Source organism: Trachurus japonicus, chromosome 7 (assembly GCF_045865225.1).
Source record: "Trachurus japonicus isolate A0001 chromosome 7, Traja_1.0".
In the NCBI taxonomy this organism is placed as follows: Eukaryota; Metazoa; Chordata; class Actinopteri; order Carangiformes; family Carangidae; genus Trachurus; species Trachurus japonicus.
In genome coordinates this window covers 27,474,502-27,501,735 of record NC_140913.1, presented here as the reverse complement: position 1 = coordinate 27,501,735, position 27,234 = coordinate 27,474,502, and the positions used below count along the sequence as shown (strand labels likewise).

Genomic DNA, 27,234 nt, shown 5'->3' with positions numbered 1-27,234 from the left:
GTCTTCAATGGAAAATGCCTCCCAGAATCTTTTTGTTTGGTTTCAAAGCAGCGAGGGAGGTGAACACTGGGAATTCTAGGATGTTTGTAGAAGGGGGATGTGGGACCTGAATACCTGATGCAGCAAATACACCTCGCAATGTGATACTCTGTTATCCCCTCTTTTGCTCAACTCTCTCTCTCTCTCTGTCTGTCTTCCAAACTCACAGACCAGAATCTTATTACATGAGCCCAATGGGAAGACAGCACTAACATTATTTGATTTAAATGTGAATGTGCATTGACTTGTACAATAAAATATATACTCGACAGTGTGAAAAGTAAAAAAAAAAAAAAGGAATAGTTATCAGATAAAGTCTGAAAGATGCTGGAGAAGAGCCGATGGAAGACATGACTTCTGTATCTGAAAATTTCGTCCCACTGCGCTCATGTGAGTGATGCCAATTTGTCCAGACCCCGATTCATTTTCTTGGCCCTCTTTGGTGTCAGAAAACGAATAGGCTTTGCATCTGAAGTTTGTTAATAAACTCTTGGATTAGATCCATCCCTCGGACAGAAATGAACCAGCCTGAGCAAAGAATAAAGAGACATTTCCTCAGCAGTCTGTCAGAGGCAACTGGCTCGGTTTTCTTTCCTGTTTGCGTTTTTTTTTCTTCTTCTTTTTTTTTTTTTAACCATTTCAACTTATTTATTTTTGGCTTGAGACTACCCATCTGCCATAACTGTGGTGACATGCCTTTGAGCAGCTGATGAGGTTTGAGAGCACAGCACTGTGGAGAGAGAAAGCCTGCTTAATTAGTGTGACTATGGAGTCCGGAGATGTGTTTATCTCATTATAGGCATTTGAATGAATATTCACATGTCCTTGCTCAGAAGTTTATAGCCATTATTAAACACAAAAAAAAGTAGAAATCCAAAAGTGTGAAAGGGGGCAAAAACTATTTCCAAAGATAATGTGAAATCTGAAGTTTAATTTATTGCTGATTACTTTGGCTCTCTCAGTTCAGCTGAAACAGCAGACGTACCAGTGGCTGTTTGATGTTTTGCTGGTGTATGAATGACACTCGCCGTGATTCTTAGCAGCTCTTTCTCAGGTTTCTCAGGTGTCGGTGGAACTGAGCAGAGACAGATGTAGTCTGTCTACCACTCCCTGTTTGCCCCTCCCTGTTTGCCTCCCTCTGCTTCCCCCTGCCGAGCTAATCCAAGCTGGCCAAATCCCTCTGCCGAGCGGGCCTACAGAGGAGCAGTCCTACTGGGAGCAATATGCCACCCGCTTCCCCGGCAATGCCAGCGCTGTAGGACTCCCAGCCCAACTGTGGCATTTTGTCAGTAAACAGACAAAGATGTATGAATTATCTAAGTGACTCGGAGCAGGTTGTCCTGTGACAATAACACGTTGTTGAATCTCGACAAGCAGATATTTGCTCCGTGGGATTATAAAGGACGTGTTCCTGGGTGACACCACGTCGCAGCACTGGTCTCTCTGGGCGGACGTGCGCTAATCGCCCAAAAAAACTGCCACACTGCCACATACCATCAGATGCAAAGCTGACATACCTCTCAAATGGAGCCATTCTTCAAAAGAGAGACAAGCTATGATCAGATGCAGTCTATTGCTACATAGTCACATGACACTACAGCCTGTATGGATGGCATGAAAACTCCATTCACCAGTGCAATCAGTGCTGCACCCTACTGTGCAGAACACAATACTAAATTAAGTTCATCCGTCAAGGGAACAGGCTGTTCTTGTATCTAATTGGCGGTCGAGGCTTAGGAACGGGACTGTATGAGGAATAGTGGTGAATGGTTGATTTCCATCTTTGTTCTTTTTGTTCTACTTGTCTCAGGTTTTTCCATGTTCTCTGCCTTTGCTTGAGAAGTGTTTTAATGCCCAGATAGCTTTAATGAGTCTAAGATGAGCGTCTGCCGTGGCTCTCTTTGTGTGGTTTTGTCTTTATCTTTATCTCTGGCTAATACTCAATTGGACATGTCGCAGAGTTTAGTCTGCCAAACAAAACGCATCCTAAGCCTCCTGTGAGCAGTAATGGACAGTGTTTCACATAGTTACCAACAGAAAAAAAACACCCCCCCAAAAATCTACTTTGTATTTGATACACAGGTGACACTGTTCACAGCCCTATTTCTTGTTTTTGTAATGTTTTGTAATGACCCCTCTTTCCTGCAGAGCACAGACCACTGAATTAAAAAGAAAGAAAGAAATTCAGGCTAAAGTAATCATGGTTCTCATTGTAGGGATCCAGAGTGGCATGAGCAGGTCTCGGCAGAAATCAAACCATAGCATGTTCACACATACTCATTCAGATATTACTGTGACATATAGAGCCCGATACCAACGTCCTCTTACAGCACTACGCACACAGGGCTTTGATTGGTTTCACTGCATCTACGAAAAACATGGGAATGTTTTGACCGAAGTTTAAATTAATTCAATGGAATCAAAATTGTATAACTCACAACGTACACCAACTTGGATAAGGACAGATGGAGAACTGGTGTCATTCAGTATGCTACTACTGTACTGTTGTGACACGAAGAGGGAGACTGTGGACATAAGAGGCTGCAGTTAAAAATAATAAATAAATAAAAAGTACAGGAGAGTCTACAGAAACATTACACACCAAATGGTAAACACCGGTGGTTATCAACTCTGTAAATCAACCCAGGGTTTCCCAGTCTAGGTTTGAGCGCCTTCACAAGAAACGGGCGGAGTTTGTAGCATCTGACCAATCACAGACATGGACACGTCTGACATCAGCTGCAGCAGCAGAGCAGAGCGTTTCGCTAACGAGGAGCAGACGATAATTCTGCAGCAACATGAAGAACTGAAAGATCAAATCCAGACAGAAAGAAACACAGTCGCTGCAGAGAATTACTGACTGTGTAAATGCATAAATTCACAACATTAAAATTAAATATAATCACTACTCCATCATTGTAGGATGGCTCCGACAGGAATCGCATTTGTGCATTCCTCTAAACTGGCCTGTTGCTCACATGTGTATGAAAACGTATCTCTTTTAGAGATGTTCATCTCAAAACTCAAAATAACAGCGCAAGGTTTTTTTTTGGACACTTCCTGTATCCTACAATATTCACACACCTAACAACGGTGATGACATTTTCCAAGAGCACTGATTGGTCAGGAGGCTGTCCAGCATATAAATTACCACGGAGATGTATCCCGGTAAGAAGTGAACCACCGTCGTAGAACGGAAAACCCAGAGTTAACCCTGATGTTACCTCGATAAGCTCAAATCCTGCTGCGTAGTACAGGCCTCTGATATGCCATGATGGTGCAAGATGACCCGTGTTGTGCATGAACGCATTTATGCACAACATATGCACACTTAAAAAAAAGGGCCATTGTTTTCTCTCTACCACCTACATTGGGTGCTGCCAGTTGGAAAAACGTATGAATCACATAAAGAAAAAAACAACAAAACAAAACAAAACAAAACAAAAAAAACACAGAAAAACAAAGCGCCACCTGCATCACCATATGACAGATATGTGATCAACAAAGCTCTTTAGATTTACACCAAACGCAGATGAAAGTAATTAAAAGCATGAGTTTAGCTGATATTATGGTAATTTATCTTGTCATTACGAGGATTTGAGGGAAGTAAGTTGGCAGTAAATAAGTTCTATTTTAGTCTTTGTCATATTTTTCTCATTAACCAACTTGTTATATATCGCTAAATTAAGATAATTTCTAATGCCTCCAATGTAGCTTATTTACTGTCACCCAGTGAAGTCAAGAAGCAAATATATATAAAAAGATAATACAGACAAGACATCTAATTTATCAAGGGTCAAAGACCTTGTAAACTATTTAAAAGAAATAACCTTGTCATTAAAGTTATGAAAGTTACAAGAACGGTATTTCACCCACACATTTATTACACTGTTTGAAATTAGTGAACTAATAAAGACAAACTTGCATCTACTCTGCTCCTCCTACCTGAGCCAAGGCCTTTAAAATATTTTACAAGCCACAAAAGTCTGCATAAGAAATTGCAATACACCTAGTGCTTGAATACTGATGTTTTTATGTAAAACAGAGAGTGACTAGAACTGAATGTCAAACAAAGATTTCATGTAATGCCTCTGCAGCAAGTTAAGAAAAGGATGACCTACTCCCATAAATTTAGTGTAATTACGCACTTGTTAAATTCACTCTGATGGTTTTAAATCTGCACTCAGTATCTTGTAAACAGAAAGGTGCATGCTCTGTAGAAAGGCTGTGCTACTAAAAAGCAGCAGCTACTACTCATGAGTTTTATTAGTTACAAAATCAAGGAAGCAGGATGGATTTCATTATGCTATCTCTAAGCAACACTGCAAACCCATCACACTCTGCTGTGACCGTAGTGTCAGAGAAGGTTTTTGGAGCTGGATTTACGAGGCTGTTAATAGCTAAGGAGATCACATTAGGATTACAACATTGTGATTACCAGTTACTAGTTATGATAATTAAGCCCAGTGCATTTCTAAATGCTGTGTTAAACAGTGAGCTGCTCTGTCAGACTGCCAAAATAAACCACAAGTCTAGTTTTCTCTCTCTGCACTCAGCTTTTCTGTAATTTGTCTTTAGGTTACAGATATCCTTAATTCAATTTGGATGTATTCACTCTAAGTCTGCGCTGTACTGTGAGAGGTAGCCTCTAGCTAATCATGAAAGCTACCAAACCATCTCAAGGGGCGGCAAGAAACTTTGAAGGTAAATTATTAATACACTCAAAAATTCACAGCAACTTCAGGCATAAGATAAGGTCCCATAACAATCATCTATCGCAACGAGCACATCAGTCGTTAGACCACATGTACACATCTGTGGCTGTGATAAAAGCCGAAACAGACATTATTGTATAAAACTCAACACTTTCTATATAAGTCTTTGGTCCCTAGTGATGATTTTGTGTAAAACAAGGACATGTTGAAGAAGAATTCTAACAGATAACTAGCTCATTGTACCTTTTCTGGAATTCAACCTCTGTGGATCAAAAGAAAGCGCCGCCTTGTAAAACTGTACTTTCAAGTGGTTTCCCTGAGTCCTTTAAAGGGGACTTTCCATACCAGAAGCAGCATGAGAGGCTGGAAGCAGCAGCCGCACATCGGCAGAAACGCACATACAGTACATTTAATTCAAATTCTGCGGCTTAAGACTCCTCAACTGGAGGTATTTTCAAAAAGAGAAAGAGAGAGAGAGAAATTACTGGTGTGAGGACAGAGCCGGGCCCCAATTTAGCAGTGGGAGGAAGATGTTGAAGGAAATGTAATGAGGGCGAGATCTGGGAATTTAGAAAATTTAGACAGGAAGAAAGAGGCAGAGAGGGGGGGAAGTCGAGATGAGAGCGGCATCCTTGTGTGGATGGAAGCTGACAGGTAAATTAGCACGTGTGGCTAATGGGGCAAAAAGCAGCCGCGTCCTGGAAGGCGCCCTTTCACTCTGACTAACAGGCAGCTTGTTGACCCAACCGTTGCCTCGCGTCACTCCGCTTCTCAGTCGGAGCGTTGAGACAAACACCCTCCCACTTTGACACTCACACACTTCCTGACATACCAACAAACACACACTCCGGCACGAGCGCACATTAAGCTGCCATGCGTGGGCGCGGAGAGAACTTAATCTAATAGGATTTAGAATGAATCAGAGATGAATCTTCAAATGTTCAAAAGGGTTTTGAGACGTTGGCCTTTTGATTGATCATCTATCGTGCTTTTTTAGCAGAAATGAGAAGCAGTGAAAAATCATGGATCACAGCATGCATCATGAATAGCGTGAGTAGAGTTGTTTATAATCTGCTCATCAAGGCGAGGGGTAAATCTCTCTCATGCAGCTTATTTTTTTCTCCACCTTCTTGCACATAGCTTGTTCACTGAATCTCTGTCGTTTGTTTTTTTTTTTTTCTCCAATCACATTTCTGTGTATAACCCCTTGATGCCATGTTTGAGTTGTAAATCAACACCTTTGGGTAGAGGTGGGAGTGGATGTACGTCCTGTATGCGCCTGTGCAGCGGATGCGTGCACATGCATAAGTGTTTGTGGATCAGCCTAAGAGAGACCACGGTTGGGTATTACCACATATCAGTGTGCCTGTCTTCTCGTAGCGGGTGTCTGAATGTTTCATCTAATCATTAAACGCTGACAGGCTTCACAAAGTAGCGCCACTGATCCCCGTCAGAGGAATACAGGGCCTGACTTCATTAGCCCTGTTAGTACTAAGCTGCTTTACCCTCACTCACGCCTGGCTTAACCTGCACAGTGATAAACGCTGAGAGGAGAAGGGAAGATAGGCAGAGGGAAAGACGGGGTGAGACAAAAAAAAAGGGAAGCGGGGACAAAGGCATTTAAAGGAAGAGGCAAAGGTGCCAAAGTCAGGCACAGAGGATGAGGAAGTTAGAAATGGGAGGGGAGTGGGAGGGCACAGAGCATGTGAACCTGGCATTTTCAGAGGCAGGGGAGGGGATGAAGCTCAAAGTGGTGTTTGAACTGTGAGGGATTAACAAATGCAAAAATGAGCAAAACAATCAATTAACTTGTGTTGCAATTAATCAATTATTACGCCGGCACATCGACAGCCAAAGTGCTTAACAGAGATTCCAGCGCGGGGATTTTGTGTGTTGAAGAATTAGCATTGACCTCTGTGCACACACACGCGCATCCAGACATGTGCACACGTGAATCCATGCTTGCATATTTGCATCTAAGTACATAACGATATGCACACACATCTTTGTTCTCAGCAGATTTCTCCAGTACATTCATCTGGTTTCCCTCCTACCAGAGCCCCACTCCCCTCTCACTCAGTCTTTTTCTCCTGCCAGCAGAGGTTTTTGGCTGGCTTAAGTACGCCCACAGGCCCCTGAGGGACGGCCCATGACGGATGGCACTGCGTGTGACTCCAATTCGATTCAGCCCATTTGATAAATTTATTGCTGGCATTTTGAAAATGAAATTAGAGGGACGTCTCCTGGAGACTGTTTTTCCAGCACAGGTGCCATAAATATACTTCATTTGGCAGAGGAGAGGGAGGAAGAGTGTTCAGGGGGAGGAGAGGTGTTGGATAAAGGATGTCATGGCAAGGGGGGGCAGATAGTGGGGATGTTCCACAGAAGTAAAGAGCTAAAGAATAAGGTCACATTATAATGAGGTTCTGTATTAATCATGATATTGGCTTGGAACAACAGTAAAGGTTATTCAGCCACAGTCTGAATTCTCCCTGGACTTTAATACGACATGCAGTCTAACACATACACCACCACGTGCTCCTCTGAACAGGTGTGAGACTGTCTCTCATGTTGAACATTGACAGATTGAGACTGTGGGTTGTTGGCATTGTGAGTGCACACAAATGTCCTCGTTTCTCCATCTTTCATACTCAAGCACACACCAACACACGCAGACAACCACCGACATACTTGTATGTCCACTCTTTTAAAGGAAGTGCAGACACAAACACATGGTTTATGTACATTATCTTTGGCTCAAGGCCCCATGCCTCTTCAGTACCAATGGTGCTGTCACAGCTGCATAGCCATCTATAACTCAGGGTGTATGAATGAAGACGGCGGGCTGTTTTTTCTCCATGGCACTCTCGCTATGTCTGGAACCCTTGAATGTTTTTGTTGATGCTTTTGACAAAAATGGATCTGAACTGGACATGTTGCACGGGGGAGAAAAGAAAGACATAGTACAAACGCACAAAGTCCAAGACAGACGCGGAAACACACAGACTTACAAAGGTGAGCATTCATTCACCACCCGGGGTTACGTGGCCTTATTTATCTCCCTTTCGTTCAGAAATGAATGCAAGTGCGGCTGTGGAGCGATGATGGACGGCGAGCCAGCCTCTGCTCCCCTTCAACATTCATCAGAGTGCGAGGCTTGGGCTACCCACATCACTTACCTTTATAGGCCCATCTGACAGCATCGCAAAGCGAATAGTCATCACATACATAGCCCTCACAACGGTGTGTATGTGTGCGAGCGTGGGCATACTAAGTGTAACCTGTCACACAGATGCGGTCTGTCAATGCCTCTTGCACTGTATCTACAAGCGGCTTCAACAGATCTGGAGCCTTGTAAGGTGAAAGATGTCACCATGTTCCCGACGCCGCGCTCCCCGTGTCAAATATACATGTAGCGCACTTTATATCAGAGCCGGGTGACAATGAAAATATTTTCACCTGTGTTCTGCTCTGGTATGAATGAGCTCGTGCGAAACAAAACCCGAGTTCTTATAAGCACAGCGGGGTGTCTAAGAAAGTTTCAACAAAATCAGCGGGGCGTTTTCCTGCGTGATTGTCTGCTTCTGCTTTGCAATCACAGAGCGTGACACACCCTCCGCCATTACTGTATCTTCACGACGAAGAGGAGAGGGATGGGACCGCTCGGTGCAACACCTGCGGGCTGCCACTCAGAACGAGACCCCCGGAGCTGTTTAGACAGTTTGAGTGTCTGGCCCCATCATCTTATGAAATCAAAACAGCCCACAGGTACATTCCCACACACTCCTCCCCTCCCGCTGCATCGCCCGACTCTCCCCGAAGATCCACTATGCAAAACAATCACCTCCCCCAACCTCTCATTAACATACACATGAAAGTGTGGAGGAGTCTGAACAGAACTGTGATTAGTCTGAACATAAGACGTACAGAAAGCAGTGCAGAAACACAGACTGTGGGCTGTCTATCACTGCAGAATCGCAGGATAATTTAGTCTAGGTGTCAGTAGGTGTGAGTGATTGACTTTGTAATCAAACAGATTGTTCTGTGACGGAAACACTGCAGGACTCAATTTCAAATCAGCATCAACAACACCAGGAAATGTTATTCATCTCGTTAGCAAAAAAAAAAAACTGAGAATACTGTATGCACAGACACACGGAGGCACACACCTACATCTGCCACCCATCTGAAAAGACATGGAAGATCCACAGGTGACTGATTGAGTGTTGTCTTACCTTTTTGTGATGATAATGTGGTATCTGTAGATAAAAGAGAGGAGACACACAGAGGAATAGTGTTAGCAGTTGACAGGCTGCTGTATAGCAGACACTTAAAACACAGGAGATGACAGGGCGGGGGGTAAGGGGGGTGTTCAGAGGGGGTACAGAACCAGGGGGGTCTCTCATCTCAGACCTGCAAAGAATATCCGCTTTACCACACTCGTTCACGCTTAGCTGAGCCTGGGTATATGCAAACACACAAGGGGAAACATATACAACACATGTACTACGCAACATCCATAAATACACACAGCAGCTTTTTCTCCGATCCACAAAGACAGACTGGGCGGATGAAAAAAAAAAAAGGAGAAAAAAAATAAAAGCATCTGAGCAAACGCATGGAAGAGAGGCCTCCAGTAGAAAGATGAGAGTCTCCAGACCCCAGCAAATCCTTGATCTCTTACACAATTTACCTTGAGTGAGCTTTCTAATAAGTACAAATAATGCCACTGAGGTGCAGAAAGACAGAGCAAATCAAATCCTTTCCGTAAGCATTTTAGGTTCTTACTCAGAGCCCACTAGAGACAACCCTGGCCCACAAGGCACGGATCAAAACATGGGCTGCCTGGAGGGAAGGATGTACTGCAACGCATTTTTTATACAACACAGAGCATTTACCAAAAATAAAATATAATAGAACAAAAGGAGAAGATGTGCGTTAGTAAAAGAGAAAAATAAAATACATTTAGCTTATTGTTACTATAAAATATTTACTAGGACTGTGTGTGTAAGCTCCCAAGGTTTCATTCTTATTTAATAGACATGTCAAACTTGCAGTGACTCAGGAGTAAATAAAAAAACAAAGGAAAAAAATAGTCTTTTTGTCTCCTTCTCTCTCTCTCTCTCTCTTTTTTTTTTTTTTTTATAACTTTGTACTTTCAGCAGTTCAAATCCTTTAGAACATTTCTCTACTGGCCAGTTGCCCAAAAAGCCCAACTGGCCACAGACATGGGAGGGGAATAATTGAATCCGGATGGATTTGTGGTGTACTGGGCTGAGGAAGTGATAATCCAAAGCTCTGCCTAATTGCCAGAGTAAAGACAGCGTCCATTGTGGGGGTGGCATCGGTGTTTATCAAGGCAGTGTGGCGTGGGATTGGACTGAGCATTAGGGCTTTACACACTTTTGTTTTGTGAGGTGTTACAGTGGATTTGAGCAAACATTGGCCCTCTGGTTATTACATGGTCTGATTGTCTGCTATGCGACTGTCCATAAGCTCTGCATGTGTACCCTAATCTGAGAGGAGGCTTCAAATAATTAGTTAGTGAAGCACTCTCACAGCCCAGCGCAGTCAACCTTATCACTAAAAGAAAATCCTTGGTCCATTTCCTTTTCACCCCAAAGGCTTACAAACTCTCACCACTGTTAAAGCCCTCAGGGTAGCCACATAGCCAATAAAATATTATCCAACATGTCATAACCACTGGCCCCTATCCTACTTTTTTGTCATTTGTTATGTAAAAGAAAGACTACAGTATGTCAAACAGAAATGTTCTGGCAAGTGTGAGTGGTACAAGCAGCCTGTGTTAAAATGTGAAGGCTAACTCCTAAGTAGACCAAAAATAATATCAATCACTTTCAGAAAACAAAGAGAAGATGCGTTTAATTTATTTCCAACATCTACTTACAGTGATATGATGACAACATGGCACTGATAGTGGAAGGGGAAACAAATCAGCTGCTGAGTTATTAGTTTAACTTATTAAGTTAATCACAGTACTAATGAGAGGGTGAAGCTTTCCGGAAAGTGAAGTTGAGATGCCAAAACAAAAAGCTGGAGACAAAGCGATTTAACTGTTGTTTAAATTTAATATAACCAGGCATAATTTAAATTATGTAATAATTAATTGCCACTACGCAAAGCTACCAGGGGTAACAGCAGGGTGCTTCACTGTGAGATACTTTCTCCCTGTGCACTCTGATACAGTGTCTTGGTGTAGGGGAGAAGTTGAAGACAATGTAATAACATGCTCTCTATTAACACCGTTTTAATAATGATAAATAATTAACAGGCAGCAGCTTGGTGATAATAAATAATCAAAAGGAAGTGCTTCTCTCCTCCCTACGACTTGCTTTGTCGGAGCAAAGATATCATGCTGATTGGTGTCAGCACATATAAATAACTCTGCGGTTTAGGGAGGTAAAGAAAAACCACCGTCATTGATTATTGCATTTCTTCCCAGCTATCATTGGCTTATGTGGATTTGGAGCCTAATTTGCAGTGAATATGTGAGTGGCATTTTGATGTGCCTGTGCTCCCACAGCAGCGCTCCTGTGGGTTTGAGCACTATGTAAAACAGGCCATATGTCAATATGGATTTCCCACTGCAAAGGAATGTGTGCAAGCCCAGTAAAGTTAAGGCTGCCCAAAAGCTTGCCCAAGGACACTAAAGACTACATTTTTAGAGATGCATTCCAAAAATGTGGAAATCAACATCTCCCAGCTGTGCTTGCTTTACCGTTCATGTCTGTAGCCTCCCACTGTCACAGAGGATGAAAGAAGGAGAGGAGAAAAGGAACGGAGAGGAAGACACGGCACTAGACGAGTCCTTATTAATTTATGTAAACATGTTCCTTCTTACATTAGACTGTAATGAATGTGATTTCTGTGGTTTGAAAGGAACCCAGTCAACAGGCAAACATAGACCACACCGCCTTTTATAGATGCTTATAGCTAATCAGGCATAATCATGGTGACACATATACAGTAAAGGCATCTACTTGATGTTTTTTTTCTTCTTCTTCAGTATACAGAAATCTATAAACAGAGATGAAGCAAAAAACATCATGATTTGAAAAACAGTCTGCTTTAAAGTTCATGAAATGTACAGGCTACGTTTACTATATTCCCTTAATTAGTGGATGTATGAAGGAGGTCCACTGACTGACGTCCAAAGAAAATGGGTTTTGACCAAAACTCTGGATCCATAGAAGGATCACAAATAAAAGAAGGCTCATTAACGATACTCGCACACAATGTGAAGTTACTACCAAGTCCTCTGCCCCTTGTTGGGGGGATGTGTGACTGAGAGATAATAGGGTTCAACACTGTTCATGTGGTTCACATTAATCGAAGAGGAGCACCACTACAAAGACGGTTCATGTTGGCACATTCACAGCACCAGCTAAAGACGGGCAACCAAGAAAATAAACGCTGTTTCTTGGCCCATACAAAGAACACAGCTTTGGTCGCTTCAGGCCATGTTTTCAATACCTTTGTTCAGTGGTGAAGATGTGTCATATAATTCAGAGGTATTCAGACACTGGTAAAATTAGCTCCTCCTTTATTATCCCCTCTGTGGTTGCCAGTCATCCTCCCTCTGCTTTGCCATGAAGCAAATTCATACTTGGAAACACAGGAGGCATCAGCAGTAACGACTGACTGGTCAAAAGGAACCATTACAGCATTTATATCATCATGTTATTTCATTGTCACTTTTTAGAAATTTAACAATAAGGTGTTCTGGATGTTATGTCTTTTCTTTTTGTCAACAGTAACTTTTGAGGAGACTCATTTGCTTCACAGGGGAGGAAAGAAAAATGACTCTCTAACAAGCTAAAGCTGTTTTTTTTATACTCTAATGCTCACACATGACAAATAACACAAACGTTGCCAAACTGTGCAAAAGATGCTGCGTTGTACATGTTGACAAACACTTTGTACCGTAGATGATTGTCATTTTCAGTTGTCAGCACTTTTTTTCTTTTCTTTTTTTGCAGTTTGGCACAATTCGTACCATCTGTCGCAAGTAAGCATCAAAATATAGAAAATTATACACAAGGCAAACTTGGTGGAAAAAGTGTTTTTGAGCTGCTTCTGCCCTCTCTCACTGTAACTCTAAATGTTGAGTTTATACACCTGCAGCAAGGTGTATAGAGCCAGAGACATTGGGTCTCATTCATGAAATGTTAGTAAATCGGTGTGTTTGCACATAAAACCACAAGCTGCTAAAAACCTACTCCGGATCCATGAACGCTGCCGGAATCATAGATTTGATCATAAGCACTTGTGTAAGATCATCAATGCCAACCCATCGGAAATGGATAGCACACTCCTGGTGATCAGCAATTGGCATAGATCGTCGCTCATGAATAGCCATAAAAGCAGACCATGACCACCATATGGGGAGGTAGAGTAGGTGCATCCTGACCACCTGCAAGCATGACACAAACAAGTAAAGAGGGAGATAGTAAAAAAGAGAGATCAGGGATTGAAGTCATTTTGGGTGAAGTGGAGTTATGAAAAATATTTGATTTTCTTCTGTTAGTAGTGGTGTGACCGGGACAGGTAAATCAAAGGCCTGGAAGGACGTAACAGATGTCGTGAGTAAAGTGTCCTCAGTTTAAAGAACCATTGAAGAAGAAAAGCAAAAATTGTTTGAGAAATAAACACTTAAACACACATAAGAAGCAGAACAGCCACGGGGGGAGCAGGTTATATTCTTACAGATGAACCAGCCGGCTTTCACATCTCCATCCAAAACAGTGCCAACTGCGCTACTGCACAAGATTAAATTGTATACGCGTCACAACACACACTTTGCATCGCAAAACTGCACACAACTGCACATTCATGTAATGAAAGTTTTTCCGGTTAATATCATCCTTATGTGACAGTGGTGGTCCTGTCACTATGCCTCCAATTGATCATGTGCCCTGGCTACTTGGCCAAGGGGATGTCCCTTTGGGTGACTGGCAAGCACGCATGACTCTTACCCGGGAGGTGTGGGTTCAATCCCCGCCCGGGCCCTCTTCACCTTGCCACATTCTGGCGTTGTCGGCAGGATCCATGTAGCACTAGGGGTGGGTCCATGGATTCCTAATGTGTGGCAGCCTGCGCGGAAGCACGAGGACGTGCTTGTGAAAAGAGGGGGAGAGATGTGACAGTGGTGGTCCTGTCACTATGCCTCCAATTGATCATGTGCCCTGGCTACTTGGCCAAGGGGATGTCCCTTTGGGTGACTGGCAAGCACGCATGACTCTTACCCGGGAGGTGTGGGTTCAATCCCCGCCCGGGCCCTCTTCACCTTGCCACACTTAGATGGAGCCCTGATGTCATGTTTAAATTGTGTCTTTCAAAAGGCATCTGCGTAGTGTGTACATGACAGAGTGCCATATGAATTAAAATAGCAATTTCCAGCAAGCACATATAAGCAATATTTATGTTAATTTCTAAATTTACACGAGTACTACACACAGTCAGGAGCAGGTGTAGATTTTGTGAGTATAGCTAAGAAAAGATCGGTGCTGTGAAAGATCAATGAATGCGGAAATCCACGTAAATTTCCATCTGCACTGCACGTAAATTTGTTCTGCTCATGTTTCATGAATGAGACCCATTGTGTGGATTCAACTTGAGTTAAGGATGATGACGACCGTTATCATCGGCAGTGGAAGGGGGAGTGTCAGCGTCTTAGATTTTATCCTTTTTCTTCTTTTTTCACTCAACTCTCTCCAAGAGCCTTTTACATATTTTGAACATTGTTTATTTTTTTCAAACACAATGTTACACACTCCCCTCACGGGATCTTTGTTGCGAGGACAGCTGGATAGGCTTGCCACAAAATGCCGCAGAGCAGCTGTTTCTGAGGGGAAGATTGCAATCTTAGAACTGTAAGAAATTCTCTGTTTAGGGATTCAAAGAAAGAAAAGTTCATTTTCTGATTGCTACTCTGCATCTCTTAAGTTGCACAGTTGAATTTCAAAGGTTCTCAGACACTCTCAGGTCATTAAATTCAACATACAAAAGATAATGGGAACACAAAACAAAAGCAGTAGATAATTTGCAGTAGGAATCCCATCAACACAAGGTGTAAAAGACATTGTTTGATAAAAAAAAAAATCAACTCATAAAAGTCACTGACATCCTGTAGAACGCACGGCCCATTACAGATGAAGAGTAACCAGGCTCACAGGTGAGACTGTAGATGCGTACTGTAATGACACTTTACATACAGTTTAAATCACACTCTGATTGAATTAGGCAGTTATTGGAAACCTGTCTTCTATTGACCTGGTGAAGTTGTGGCCTTAAAGCAGTCCTCTCTGGGAATAGTTTTAATTAAAGACAGAAATTGGCTTCGATTTTATCCCAATCATTAAGTGAGGGATTCCTACAGATAATCACAGCTTCAAGACAAAGAAAAACTGTATCATCATGGTAGATGGATGAAAGTGTGAATAGAAGGATTTATTGGGATATAATACTGACGGTATATGAATATACTTGCATGTACTCATGTATATGCATATATGCACGCAGACATACGTACATACATACTGTATATTGTGTGCGAGTATGAGTACATGCTGTCAGTACATTGTGTGTGCAAGTTGTGTACACTGCAGTGGAAACAAATGCATTTGTCTTCAGATGATTTACCACTGTTGATATATCATCACTATAATGTAATTAGGATAAATTCCAACACAGTAGCTCTTCATCTCTTAATCACACTCACTTGTAGACAGTGACAGCTCAGCAGCTATGTAAAACCAGTCAGTTGTGACCACCGATGAGGATGTTACGTGTTCTACGAGCAACTCATCACAGCTTTAGAAAAAAAAAATCATGTATCATATGACTCAGGATACGGACACAATTTGTATGTTTTTTGCTTAACTACCCTAGGGTGCCAACCTCTAGTCCTGCCGAAACAAACAATGTACATGTCCTCAGAGAATCAGCTCTACAGTTCCTTTAGCAGTGACAAGAGGTGATTGAAGGAAATGTGTTGCAGGAAGCTCCAAAATAAGAGTCAAGTTGAAAGCCTCAACTCAAATTAAAAAATGTAAATGACAGGAAAGTGGACTGGTAAACATAAAATATACTTAAGTGACTTTGAGTAATGGTTCGGTTTATTCTTCAGACATATATGTCCCATATTTTACACTCTTCCTGTGTTTGATTTGAGTTACAGTCCAGGTGGGCTGTGATTGGTTTGTTGTGATATCATGAAATAACTCTAGTCCTGACGGCTTGTTTCAATGCACAGTTTCTGAATACAGGCTGAATTGAGTGTTATGATACTTACACCGTATTCATATAGCACCAACATTTCCTTTATGTTGAAACAGTACATGGAAATCTCTCTCTCTTCAGTGTGGGACCTTTGTACCTTGTGGCAAAACATGATTCATAAAACCTATGTCTCAAAAGCACGTGCCTATGGCCTTTCCTGTGAAGAAAACAAGGAGACAGAACAGAATCCTGGGTTTTAATTAGCTGAGTGTAGTGCATGCTCATCTGCTATGTACTGCACAGGGAGAGCGGGGAGTGCTGCCTTCTTGCTCATTATGTACTAATGAGTTGTCTATTAATGAAAATGGAAAGCATTTATTTTGTGAGCACAAAGGGTTCAGCTGGATTAATTACTGCACTACAGCAACAAAATGAAAACAGAAAGTGCAGCATCACTCTTGTGTGGCACATTACCCATTAACCAACTGTTATCAAGGCCTGGCGAATGGTGCTGCACGACACAAACTAGAAACAGAAACAGTTTGCACAGACCATTAAAACTTCATGTGAACTGCACTTGTGACATCTTCTACGCATGCACTTTCTGCGATGCATACATACATATTCTCTTATGAATCAATACATGTCAACTCATAAAGCGTCTCGTCACTGTCACATAGTGTAAACTCTCTGCTGGATAATAGTGGAGGAGAAGAGCACTTCACCAGTGGGCCTGAATTTCACAAAAAGCCTGTCTTTGCACAATAAAAACGATTCCACGCTAATTGCATCATTGTGAGCCAGAGTGTTGAATATATATCTGTCAGAAGTGAAAAAGACAGAAAATTACTGACTAAAAAAATAAAATAAATGAATACATTTATGGATAATTTGATTCAGAAGATGCATCTTTGGGGGATATGGAGATAAAGACTCGTGGAAATGGTTCCTGATGTTCTTACTATGGAAGCGGGAGGGGGCGAAATGGAACCAGAGGGAGGGAGCTGAACTCACTGCGAGGGGCCAGGCCTCGTCATGAATTAACACCGTGGCGAAAAGTGAGATCCCTGTGATGATAACATAATTTTGTTTGTGCTGCGTTTCTTTTCAAATGGTGATCAGAATCATCCTAATAGTCCGCTAACAGCTTGATTTCCCATTGGGCTCTCCTTGGAGAGGTCAGGGGCATGGGGAGCTGTGTGGGCTCTGGCAGCCTCAGCAGATGGTTCTTGATCAGATATTAGAGGCTGGGCAGCGAGGTCGTCTGGCCGTGAGCATTCTGCCCCGCCTGGGGGAAACAACCCCGTCTGAACCGCCGGCTCCAGCTCTGGTTCCAGCGCCAGACGAATAGCTCTGTGTCCCGGCCAGACTGCAGGGACATTGGAGCAGTGACAGACTGCTGTCCTTAAGCCTTGTGACAATCTGGGCAAAGCAAACTCAGAAACATGTTGTAGTTTATTTTCCTCTAGGAATTTATTTTACCCTATTTGGGTTGTACTTACATGATTTGATGACAAATGACAAAGGGTTATGTAACTCCTACCGTTGTCTGTTCTCACTTGTAAAAAAAAATAATAATCACAGTGATAACCGAAATCCTACTTAGCTGGATTTGAAAAGCTATCCTTTCATTCCCATCACTCACTGTCCCTATTGTAGTGGTGTCTGGAGGAGAGTCAAATCTCTGAATAACAGGAATGCATTTAGAAAATCAGCAAATTTGTAGCATCAGTAGTGTTGTATAACACATCACAAGGAGGATCAGGTCTTTCTTATTAAAATTGAATATTAATCTGGCGATGCCGGGGTGAGAATGGCTTTTGTAAAAAGAAAAAGAAAAAAGAACGATAGCACAAATCCTACTTAGACAACACTGAATCATCTTTTGGTTTTCCTGTCCTCCATTTTCTCCAACCTCCAACTCATCTGTCTGTCTGTCCCTCCCTCCTCCATCGACAAAGCCACAAAGAAAGTGGGATGAATAAACACGACTATCTGAGCTTTATTTATCCTTTCCCCCTGCGACAGTGGCAGTCTAAAATGGCAGGGCTTCGGATATGACCTTCAGTTAGAGTGCTTCTCCATCAGTCATCGCTGCCACCCACAGATCACACACTGGATGAGAGGTAGCAGCACCCTCCTTCCTCCTCACCTTCTCTACTTCTCTAACCTCTCCCACAGCTACCCACTGGAGATCTTTCTTATTCTACTTTTCCGATCCCCAGTTTTATTTTATTTTCCTTCTAATCATACCCTTGACCGATCTTTATTTGATGCCAATTTCCGTAATGTCTTTCTTTCCGTCAAATCATCCCATTGTTTCCTCTCCATGCCGATAGCTGACATTTTAGGAAAAGCTGAATTTTTCAGAGCAAAAATGAAGGATTTTGCATATAATACACTTCAATGCAAATGATATAAAATATCTTGGAGAGAGAAAATGAGAGGGGAGACTGAGGGAAGGAGAAGGAGATGATTGCAGCAATAAAAGCAAACACTTCATCTGAGCAGTCACTGTGGCGTCCTCACTTGTCCATCAGTCAACCCATTTTACTGAGGCCAATAACCTAATGTGTGATGATGTTACACTACTAAAAAAAAACCAAGTTATTATTTTGCGGTGATTTGTGTTGTTAGATCCTCTTTATCTCTATGAATCAGCCATGATGAGCAGCTAAGCTTTGGCTAGTCTGATTACAGTATTCAAAAAGACACAATAGTTAAGAGTGCCCACTTTACATAATGTAGGTATAAAACCCTCACGCTAATACTCCTGTATCATCTCCACTGCCTAAACCCTCAACCAGTCCACAGATTTCATAAATCTGACAGCGCGTCCTCCATCAAAGATATTGTTTGTGTAAAAAACAGCGACGAAGAGTGTCCACTCTTCTTAATAACAGATACTTTGTATGGTAACAATCTCTTAAAATGCGGCTTAATATCCTGAAATAAATAAAATATTGACATGTTAAATAATCAGCACAAACCCACACAATCTTACACACACACACACAGTGCATACTGACAGGGAGCTTCAACATCAAAACAACAACGACAGCAAAATAAATGTTTTCATTTATTTTTACTACCGTAAAATCAAAAGCAACTAATCAGTGGCAGCAAATTATGATGAGAAATGTGTTTTACACACATTACTTTTATCGCATCATTATTTATTTTTAAATTTAGTTGTTTTTTTTTCTCGAAGGGAGGAGAGGACAGCAAAAATACTGAGATTTAAATCAAGTATTTAGATGAAGGGTAAGAAAAACAAAACAGATGCTTCCACAGCTCTGAAGTCAGAGAGTGAGAGAATGAAAAAGGAGACAAAGGTAGAGGAGGCATCAGTCTCCAACTGAACTTGACTATTTCAAGGTTTAACAGCTGTAGCATGTTATTTCAATATCCTGTAATCTACATTTTAGGAGCTTATGTTGCAATAAATTATACCACAAAGTAATATCCAACACAATAATCTCTGTGAAACAAAATAGCTTTCAGACAATGTTTTGGTGAATCGTTGCATTCTTTAATAACTGTTTATTGCTTACTATTTCATATACCCACGCACACAAATATTCATAACAAATGTTCCTATTTTCACCCTCAGTGCACTTCTGGATGAAACCTTAATAATGAAGACTAGATCTGAGCATGAGACAAAGAATTACATAGACCTCAGGCTAGAGTGTGTACCTCCATCCTGTTCACTCAGTCAGAGCTACAATGCTATAAACACAGTCACGGTCCTGTTGTTGTCATTCTTAATATACGACAAAAAGGTAAATTAACAACATGTGAGTGAGGGGTAAAGGTCAATGCTTTTACTTTGACAACACGCAACATTAACGTTTCCCTGCAAAAGTCAAAAAAGCAAAAGCACTGGAGTAAAACAATTAACAATGGAGTGCCGATTTTCCTGCCTTTTCTATCAGGTATGAAGACAAATCTGAATCTAAAATCAGTATTCTTTGTTCATTTCATTAATTTGATTCAACTTACAACATTAAGTGCCACTACATGACAATTGGCTCTTTTGCTTATGTGCTCTGGATGAAATGTTAACAACACACAGTACAGGCAAGTAAAACACTCTGAGGCTGCCGCTGACCTTTTCACACAGGAAATGCATTAACTAGGAGAGGCATTTACAAATTATGATTACGAGTGTTTAATAATGAATAATTACTTAATGAAAATCTATAAATGAAAATTCATTTCAGTCTAATCCATTGTTGTCTGTTGAAAAGAAAACAATTGTTTGCTAAAAGCTGCTTGTTCTTCCACTCAAGGCCTTTCCACTGAATGATTTATTCATTCTTCTATTTACTGGTTTATATGTTCGGACTGCGGCGGCTGAGGACAATCTTGTGTTGTGGAGCAAATTTTAAGCTTTTCAAGGCATTTACTTTCAGAGTGATTGGTGCATCACTTCAGACGGAGGAAAGTCCAACAGGAAAATGTAAGGAATTATATTTGCTTTTTGTAAATAAAAATGTCAAAATCGAGTCAAAAGTACCTTGTCGGATGGTGGGATCATGTAAAATCATGTAGACTGACTTCTTGAATAGTGAAGCTGTCTACAGAGTACAGACGGAGTCAACCAGAAGTGTGTAGACACGCTTCCTTAGAGTCCAAACACGGTAGATAATACACTGTCTGTCAAGTGCATGAAGTCCAAGAAGACATTTCCACACACATACAAAGTGCAGTTAATACTTTAACTGTGCGTATCGACAGCGCTTTTATAAAGCACTTGTGGAGGCAATGTAGCAGATCATGAAAAACTGCCTCACACAACAGCCTACGGGCCGGCACAAGAGCTACGGCGGCTGCTACCTGAATGTCTAATTCAGGACTGAGAACAGCACCTAAAGCTTGAGGAGGTGACATGGCTGAAGGAAAACACCGACTGCTGCAGCCTGTTTAAGCCAGATTTAGTCTTCTCTGTCAACACATTGCAGTGTAGCCTCCGGAGTCGGAGTTTATTCATAGCTGAGGTTGAACATGATGATGTCCAACATCACCAGCGCAACACTAGATGGATGTGTCATGTATTATGAGGTCACGCTGAGCATTGTTTGTTTACATTCTTTTGTTCACTTTATGATATACGGTAGAAAGAGAGAGAGAGAGAGAAAGAGTGGGAAAGCACCTGGAAGAAAATAAAAATATGGATTACAGAGGAAGCTTAGTGGGTAGTCATTTTACTGCCAAAGTAATTACGTTTATATGAGTCCCACAAAAAAAGTTCTCAGATGGATGACAAGCGCTATCTCCAGCATTACTAAGAAAAAAAAAAAAACTGAATCACTGAGCCTTCCCTCATTTTACTGCATGACAGCTTCGCTATCACAATCAACATTTTTTCCACCAGCACTGAAAAACATGCAGTCCAAGCCGTCTGATCTCACATCTCACGGTACCTCTTGCAGCATAATTGCGATTTTTTCTTTTTTATTTGGCGATGCACGTTCGATCTGACAGAACTTCCAGGAGCCTCTGAAACACCCTGATGCAGAAGAATAAATCCCACTTTAGACCTGGACACACCTGAGGCCCATCATCGTATCAGTGAAGCCTTAAATCGCCCAGCGTGTGGAAAGAATGGTTAGTCGGTTGGAAACAGAGAGCCGAGCCGGACAACTCAACAACAACAACACATCAAGTGAATGAGTCCTGGTGAAGCTCAAATGCTGCATTTTGTGATCTTGGAAAACTGGTCAGTCTCCTAGTGTTTTTCTTTCGACTCTGACAATCGAATGTTTCTCTCTCTTACTCTCTTTATCTGTCCTTGCTCAGGTGCAACGATGCTGTGGGAGGATGAGGAGGGAGAAACTGTTCTGCCACAGTTGTTCCATAATGACTATCCGCTCTCTCTGCTGTCCTCTGCAGGGAGAACTGTAGCACTCCCATGGTGACAGAGGAATGAGGGAGAGGGATTACGCCGAGATGGTGGGATGGCTAATAGCAATAAAACACTTGGAGGACAATAAAAAGACAGGAAGTTAAGAAAACTAAGACGTATTTGCCCGGTGGAATGAAGAGCAAGATAAATACAGAGCCGAAGATGAAGAGAGTGAAGTGGGGGAGAAATGAAGTGATGGAGGGCCAGCCGACGGACCAGCACACTCTGTCTCACTGTCACACCCAACAGGCAACACTGTCAATCACACACACAAACACACACACACTTAACACAATAAGGGATATCCTCATAAAAAACACATGTGAAGACATAAATGCATAAATATACTTGCATACAGACATGCACCTGCTTATGTGTCACATATACAAAGTGAATGCTAATAAATTAACACATAAAATGCTCATAGCTAGTATGAAGACAAAGAATACATTGATAGCATTGAAGGTTTTATGCTTCTCTTTTTTATGCACATTTCAGCATGCAGCAATATATCAAAAGATAACATATTTTTCTCTGAATCTCGGTGGGCATCGAGTGAAAAGGTGAAATGAAGATATATTTCTACTGTGCAAGTATGAACAGCAAGAGTGCTTTTTTATTCATCAGTAACTGAAGGAAACAGAGAATAAGGAACGGCAAGGAGAGAGGCTGCGAACATGAACCGTGCCTTTAAGAATCTCGATCTCAGATTTGACTTGGCAAAGTCACCGAGCGATAAAGGTAGTCATTACTTCAGTTTGCTTTTCCGTTCCCTTTCATGCTTTATCGCAATGAACTTTAATCCTGTATTTAATGATACAAGTTGTGTATGTGAGTATGTATGTGATTGACTGTATGATTGGAACAAAGAAGCACTCAGTCAAAGAGATTGAACTAATACATGTCTGATGGAGTTTGCCGCCAGTGACGTTCATGTTGATTTACATTTGTTTGAATGTGAGCTACCGCTGGCAAGTACGGAATAAAAACGCCAAACAAATCCACTGATTTTAGAGGAAGGATTAAAAAAATACAAGATCTAAATATTAAATACCACAAATGAATTACATGTGCAAGAGATAGACAACATTTGCTGCAGTTCATGGTGCAGTTTACTTTACCTGCAATAAAGTGAATCTCACAAAGGATGAGAACATCTTCACATGGACCTTAGGGATTGATTGTTATAAAGTTATGGCATCGACTGTGTCTCTCACATTGTTTGTGCTTTTGTTGTTGTGCTACCCTTCCTGTGTTTCTTGTTTGTGTGTGTGTAGCCCCCTAGGGTCATATTGTCTGGGTGTGGTTATCTTGATCCTTCCCCCACCTGCGATGCTCCATCAGAACATCTCATCAACTCAACAGCTACAGTGCAATGTTCAAACCTCAGCCCTTAAGTCGTTGTGAAATTGTTCACTTCGTCTACAAGGTACAACGATTAAGCAGATGTCTAGTTTCTCTGATTTTACTTTAGATGTTTTCTTCTTTTTTTTTTTTTTTTAAGATAGCTTAACTCTAGTCTGCCTGCCCTGCTCTGCTCTGCCGTCAGCCCTGGCTCAGTGCCTGTTCCCAAACCTTCATCACTAGAAAGCTACATTTAACACCTCCTTTGAAGTGCTGAGACACATCTCTGTGTCTGAGTGCTACTTTTGGATCTTGAAAAACTTTCCAAACCATAACACAAGTGCATAAAGTTTCTAATGACAAACATTGGTGACACACACCACGGTTCGTAAAATTATATGCACGGCACCAAAGCCAAAACATACTTGAAAAATCTGCCCTCGTGGAGTCTTCTGGGAACTCATTTTATTCACAGCATTAAACCTGTTATCACATGCACATATTAAACCCTGTCAGCTTGTCCAGAAGTACACACAGGCAAAGCTTTTAAGCAAATGGCAGTTGTGTAAACTAAAATGGCAATGTTGAAAGTCAATTCAATAATAGCTGAAAGCCATTACAACATTGTCATTAACAAGGTTGCTGGAAATGCAATTAGCCCACTCACATTGCTCACGGCGGCAAGCAGAGAGACGTTTCAATATATATGTGTAAAGAAAAAGACAGCAAAATGACAGAGGTCCCTGAAAGAATGAGGTAGCTACTCCCCGAGAACACAAAAAGATAATAGAGAGAATGGACATCTTCTGGGAGCCACATAGTGCCGCCAAATGATGACTTAAGATAAGCGCAGGGCCACAGATTTCGTCATTTCACTCAGGTGCTGTTGCTAAAGCTAAATCCTCTTTGCCACCAAGCCAAACACACAGTCTTTGATTAGCCCCAGCAAGGAAGCACCACCCAAGTCCTGAGATGCTTTTAAAGGTGTTCAGAAATGGCCGTTTGTCCTGTTTGTCGCGCCTCCTTCCACGAGTTTCCACGAGTTGCTGCACGAGTTTACCCGAGTAAGGAAAACAAATTTGATTGGTCATTATCGAGCGGGCGGGATATTCAATGTTTGGGGCGGGACCGAGCTCGGTGTGCGTACTGTATGTGCGTGTGCGTTTAGCTAACGTAGCTAACTGTTAGCTAGTAGACTTGCTACGTTATAGCTTGCTAACTTAGCTAGCGAGGCTAAGTGATGGAGCGCAGGGATCCGGAGGAGGAGAGTGGAGTAGGGACAGAGGAGAGTTTGTGTCGGTGCTGGTGGACGAGTCTCCTCGTTTTTCTCAGACGTTTGATTGACGGATGATGGATCCAATATCAGTGGCTGATGAATTGTGAGCAACGTGACGCATAATTTGTGCACCTGCATTATCCAATGTGAAAAAAAACTACCCCACTTTCACCTCGGATTTACTCAAAATTAGAATTTTGCACAAAGTTTGTGCTACATCATCTGATAGATGATAGATAACACTAATGCTAAAACCCATAGTGGGCTCAAAATCAATTTTCTTTTCTGAATACCTTTAAACACAGTGAACCTAAGACAAGACACATTGAAGCTCAAGCTCATGAAGCTTTTACTAGTTTGTAAATAACATGATGTTCAAGGCTTCATATTGAGGTTCAAGTTGAAGTATGAGAGAAAGTAGGCTACACAAAGACAGGCCGACCAGTCTTTCTTGCCCCTCCCTCGGGGTTCAGGTGCTGTGAGACTGCGTTTGTTGAGATGTTAGTGAAGGAGGATGAGGTCGTGGCTAAATGAATGATAAGCATCACTGTCACACAGCAGACTTCCAGCAGGTCTCCTTGGAGATAAGAACCAGCTGTCTATCCCCAACACGCTGTCGTCAAGGTCACTACTCTGCTTATATTGGAGAAGCCGCTGCTCGTCAAAAAGCTAACTCTCAATCACAGGACTCTTCCTTAAACACTGCGAGACACCAATGGCTTTCTTTTTTTGAGTGCTGTCCAACCGTCTCAGCGATGCAACAACAGATTATAACATGGCTCTATATCACAGTTGGACAATGCAACAATAGTATTTTTGTACATCATCAATGCCAACACAGGGTACCTGAGTGTTGTTATTAATACGTTCAGCAGCATTTACACACAACTCCTACTGAAATTCATCAAGGGAATTCAGCATTTACTCTGCTTTTCTTAGTATGGCTGCCAGTCGGTATCTGTAAACATAAAGCGTTGTGAAATGGAATCAGCTCATACAGAGTGTGTAGTATGTGGTGGTGTGTTTTTCTTGTATACCGAGGGAGGGGGGGGTTACCACTGATATCCCAGCACAGCACTAAGGCAGCAGACAGGAGGGTAATGAGGAGGCAAATATGATTAAAACCATCTCTTCAGGCTGCCTTGGACCTGCCATTAAACCAGCGGACACTCCTCATGCCTAATCCATCACACTGCTTAGCTCCCACTGAGAGCAAGGAGAGAGACGGCTGTTTGTTACAACACCCTCAAACCTCCAATCTCTCCTTTCTAAAACATAACTAACACTCCGGGAGGCTCTCTCTTTATTAAAGATCTGCCACTGAAGCCCTTGGATGTGGATTTGCTGGAACACGGTTCGGACATTTTAGGTAAAAATCGGCGACAAAGGGGGTAAAAATGTTTTTCAAATGACTTTACAAGCCAGGCCCTTCCTGCTGTAGGTGTTAAGGATCAAAAGCCATGAATTCAAACATGACAGACCTGCATATAGCATGTAGTAATGGAACACCTTTTCCAAAAAAATAAAAAATAAATATGCAGAAACACAGACTCTGATTTTTAGGGGCAAATGAAAGAAGTGACATTTGCCCAATGACAGAGATTTGCTGCCAAGCCACGTTAGTGCGCAAAACAGTGCAGGCCAAAAACTATAAATTACACAGACCATTAGCATAAGATAAGAAATCAACACCATTTCATCAGCCTCCTGACAAACTGCATCCACTGTCAGATAAAAACACTGGGATATGAGCACATTGTGTTACTTCCATAGATTTTTACCTGGCACTCTACTCGACGGCCAAAGAGTCAACGCATTGTGCTGTCCTCTGATGCTAGTCTATGTCTCTCTTGGCTACTGAGGATAATGGTGATGTAGATGTGACTAATCTCATCTACTCTTGTCTACGGTCCCTCTTAATACATCCTCTGCACCAGCAACTCCTGCAGTCAGATACTGAAACACCCCCATATAATCCCCTAAAGACACAAGAATCATGGATTACAGCTGGAGAGAATCCACAGGCGGCTCACTGTTGAGCAGAACATGTTGGATTGTTGTGCAAAGCCTGGAGGATAATTATCAGCAGGAAGCATAGCCTGTGGAGAAATAAGGCATCTTGTGCCCTAGGCCCTTTAAATGAGCCTTGCAGACCAGCTGAAAGATGCTGATGCCTCTCTTTATTGAGGAAAAGGGGAGACAGTTTCATTAAGTGAATCTGGGACTACAAGGTTGCACAATTTCAGAGGAGCACTGGATGCTTAAGTGCTGCATCAATATGACAGGAAACACAAGGTTTGTGTGACATTAATAGATATAAAATATACCATATGCTACGCAGGGTTCAAGAGATTGCCGTCAAACAGCACCAACAAAGAACCAATTAATAATTTCTCAGAAAAAAATACTGATATTGTGCACATGCTAATCCAGACAGTTGTGCTTTCTCACTAAGAAATGCATAAAACTACCACAGGAACATTTATCAGGTACATGTGAGACAGAACGGCTAGTGGTAAATAATGGCCCTTTTCACCGCACTGCTAATAATTAATGATTAGATATATTTCAGTGAGAATTTAAATGTGTTTTTGTTGTAGCTGATACAGAGCGCACTGCAGGAGCGCTGTCCTTTCTCTTTTGTTGTTCTGTTTTGTTTTTTTCTATTTTTGACAGGCATGCTTGTGTCTACGACGCATGGAAATGTC

General features: G+C 41.8%; 1 protein-coding gene across 1 annotated transcript in view; it reads right to left on the bottom strand.

Moving 5' to 3' along the window:
- Positions 1–27,234, bottom strand: part of LOC146984943 (cadherin-4-like) — a 238,526-nt gene that overhangs the window by 120,840 nt on the left and 90,452 nt on the right. The window contains exon 3 of the mRNA XM_085782591.1: positions 8,990–9,013. Coding sequence (XP_085638717.1) covers positions 8,990–9,013 — 24 coding nt within the window. The remainder of the gene's footprint in view (positions 1–8,989; positions 9,014–27,234) is intronic.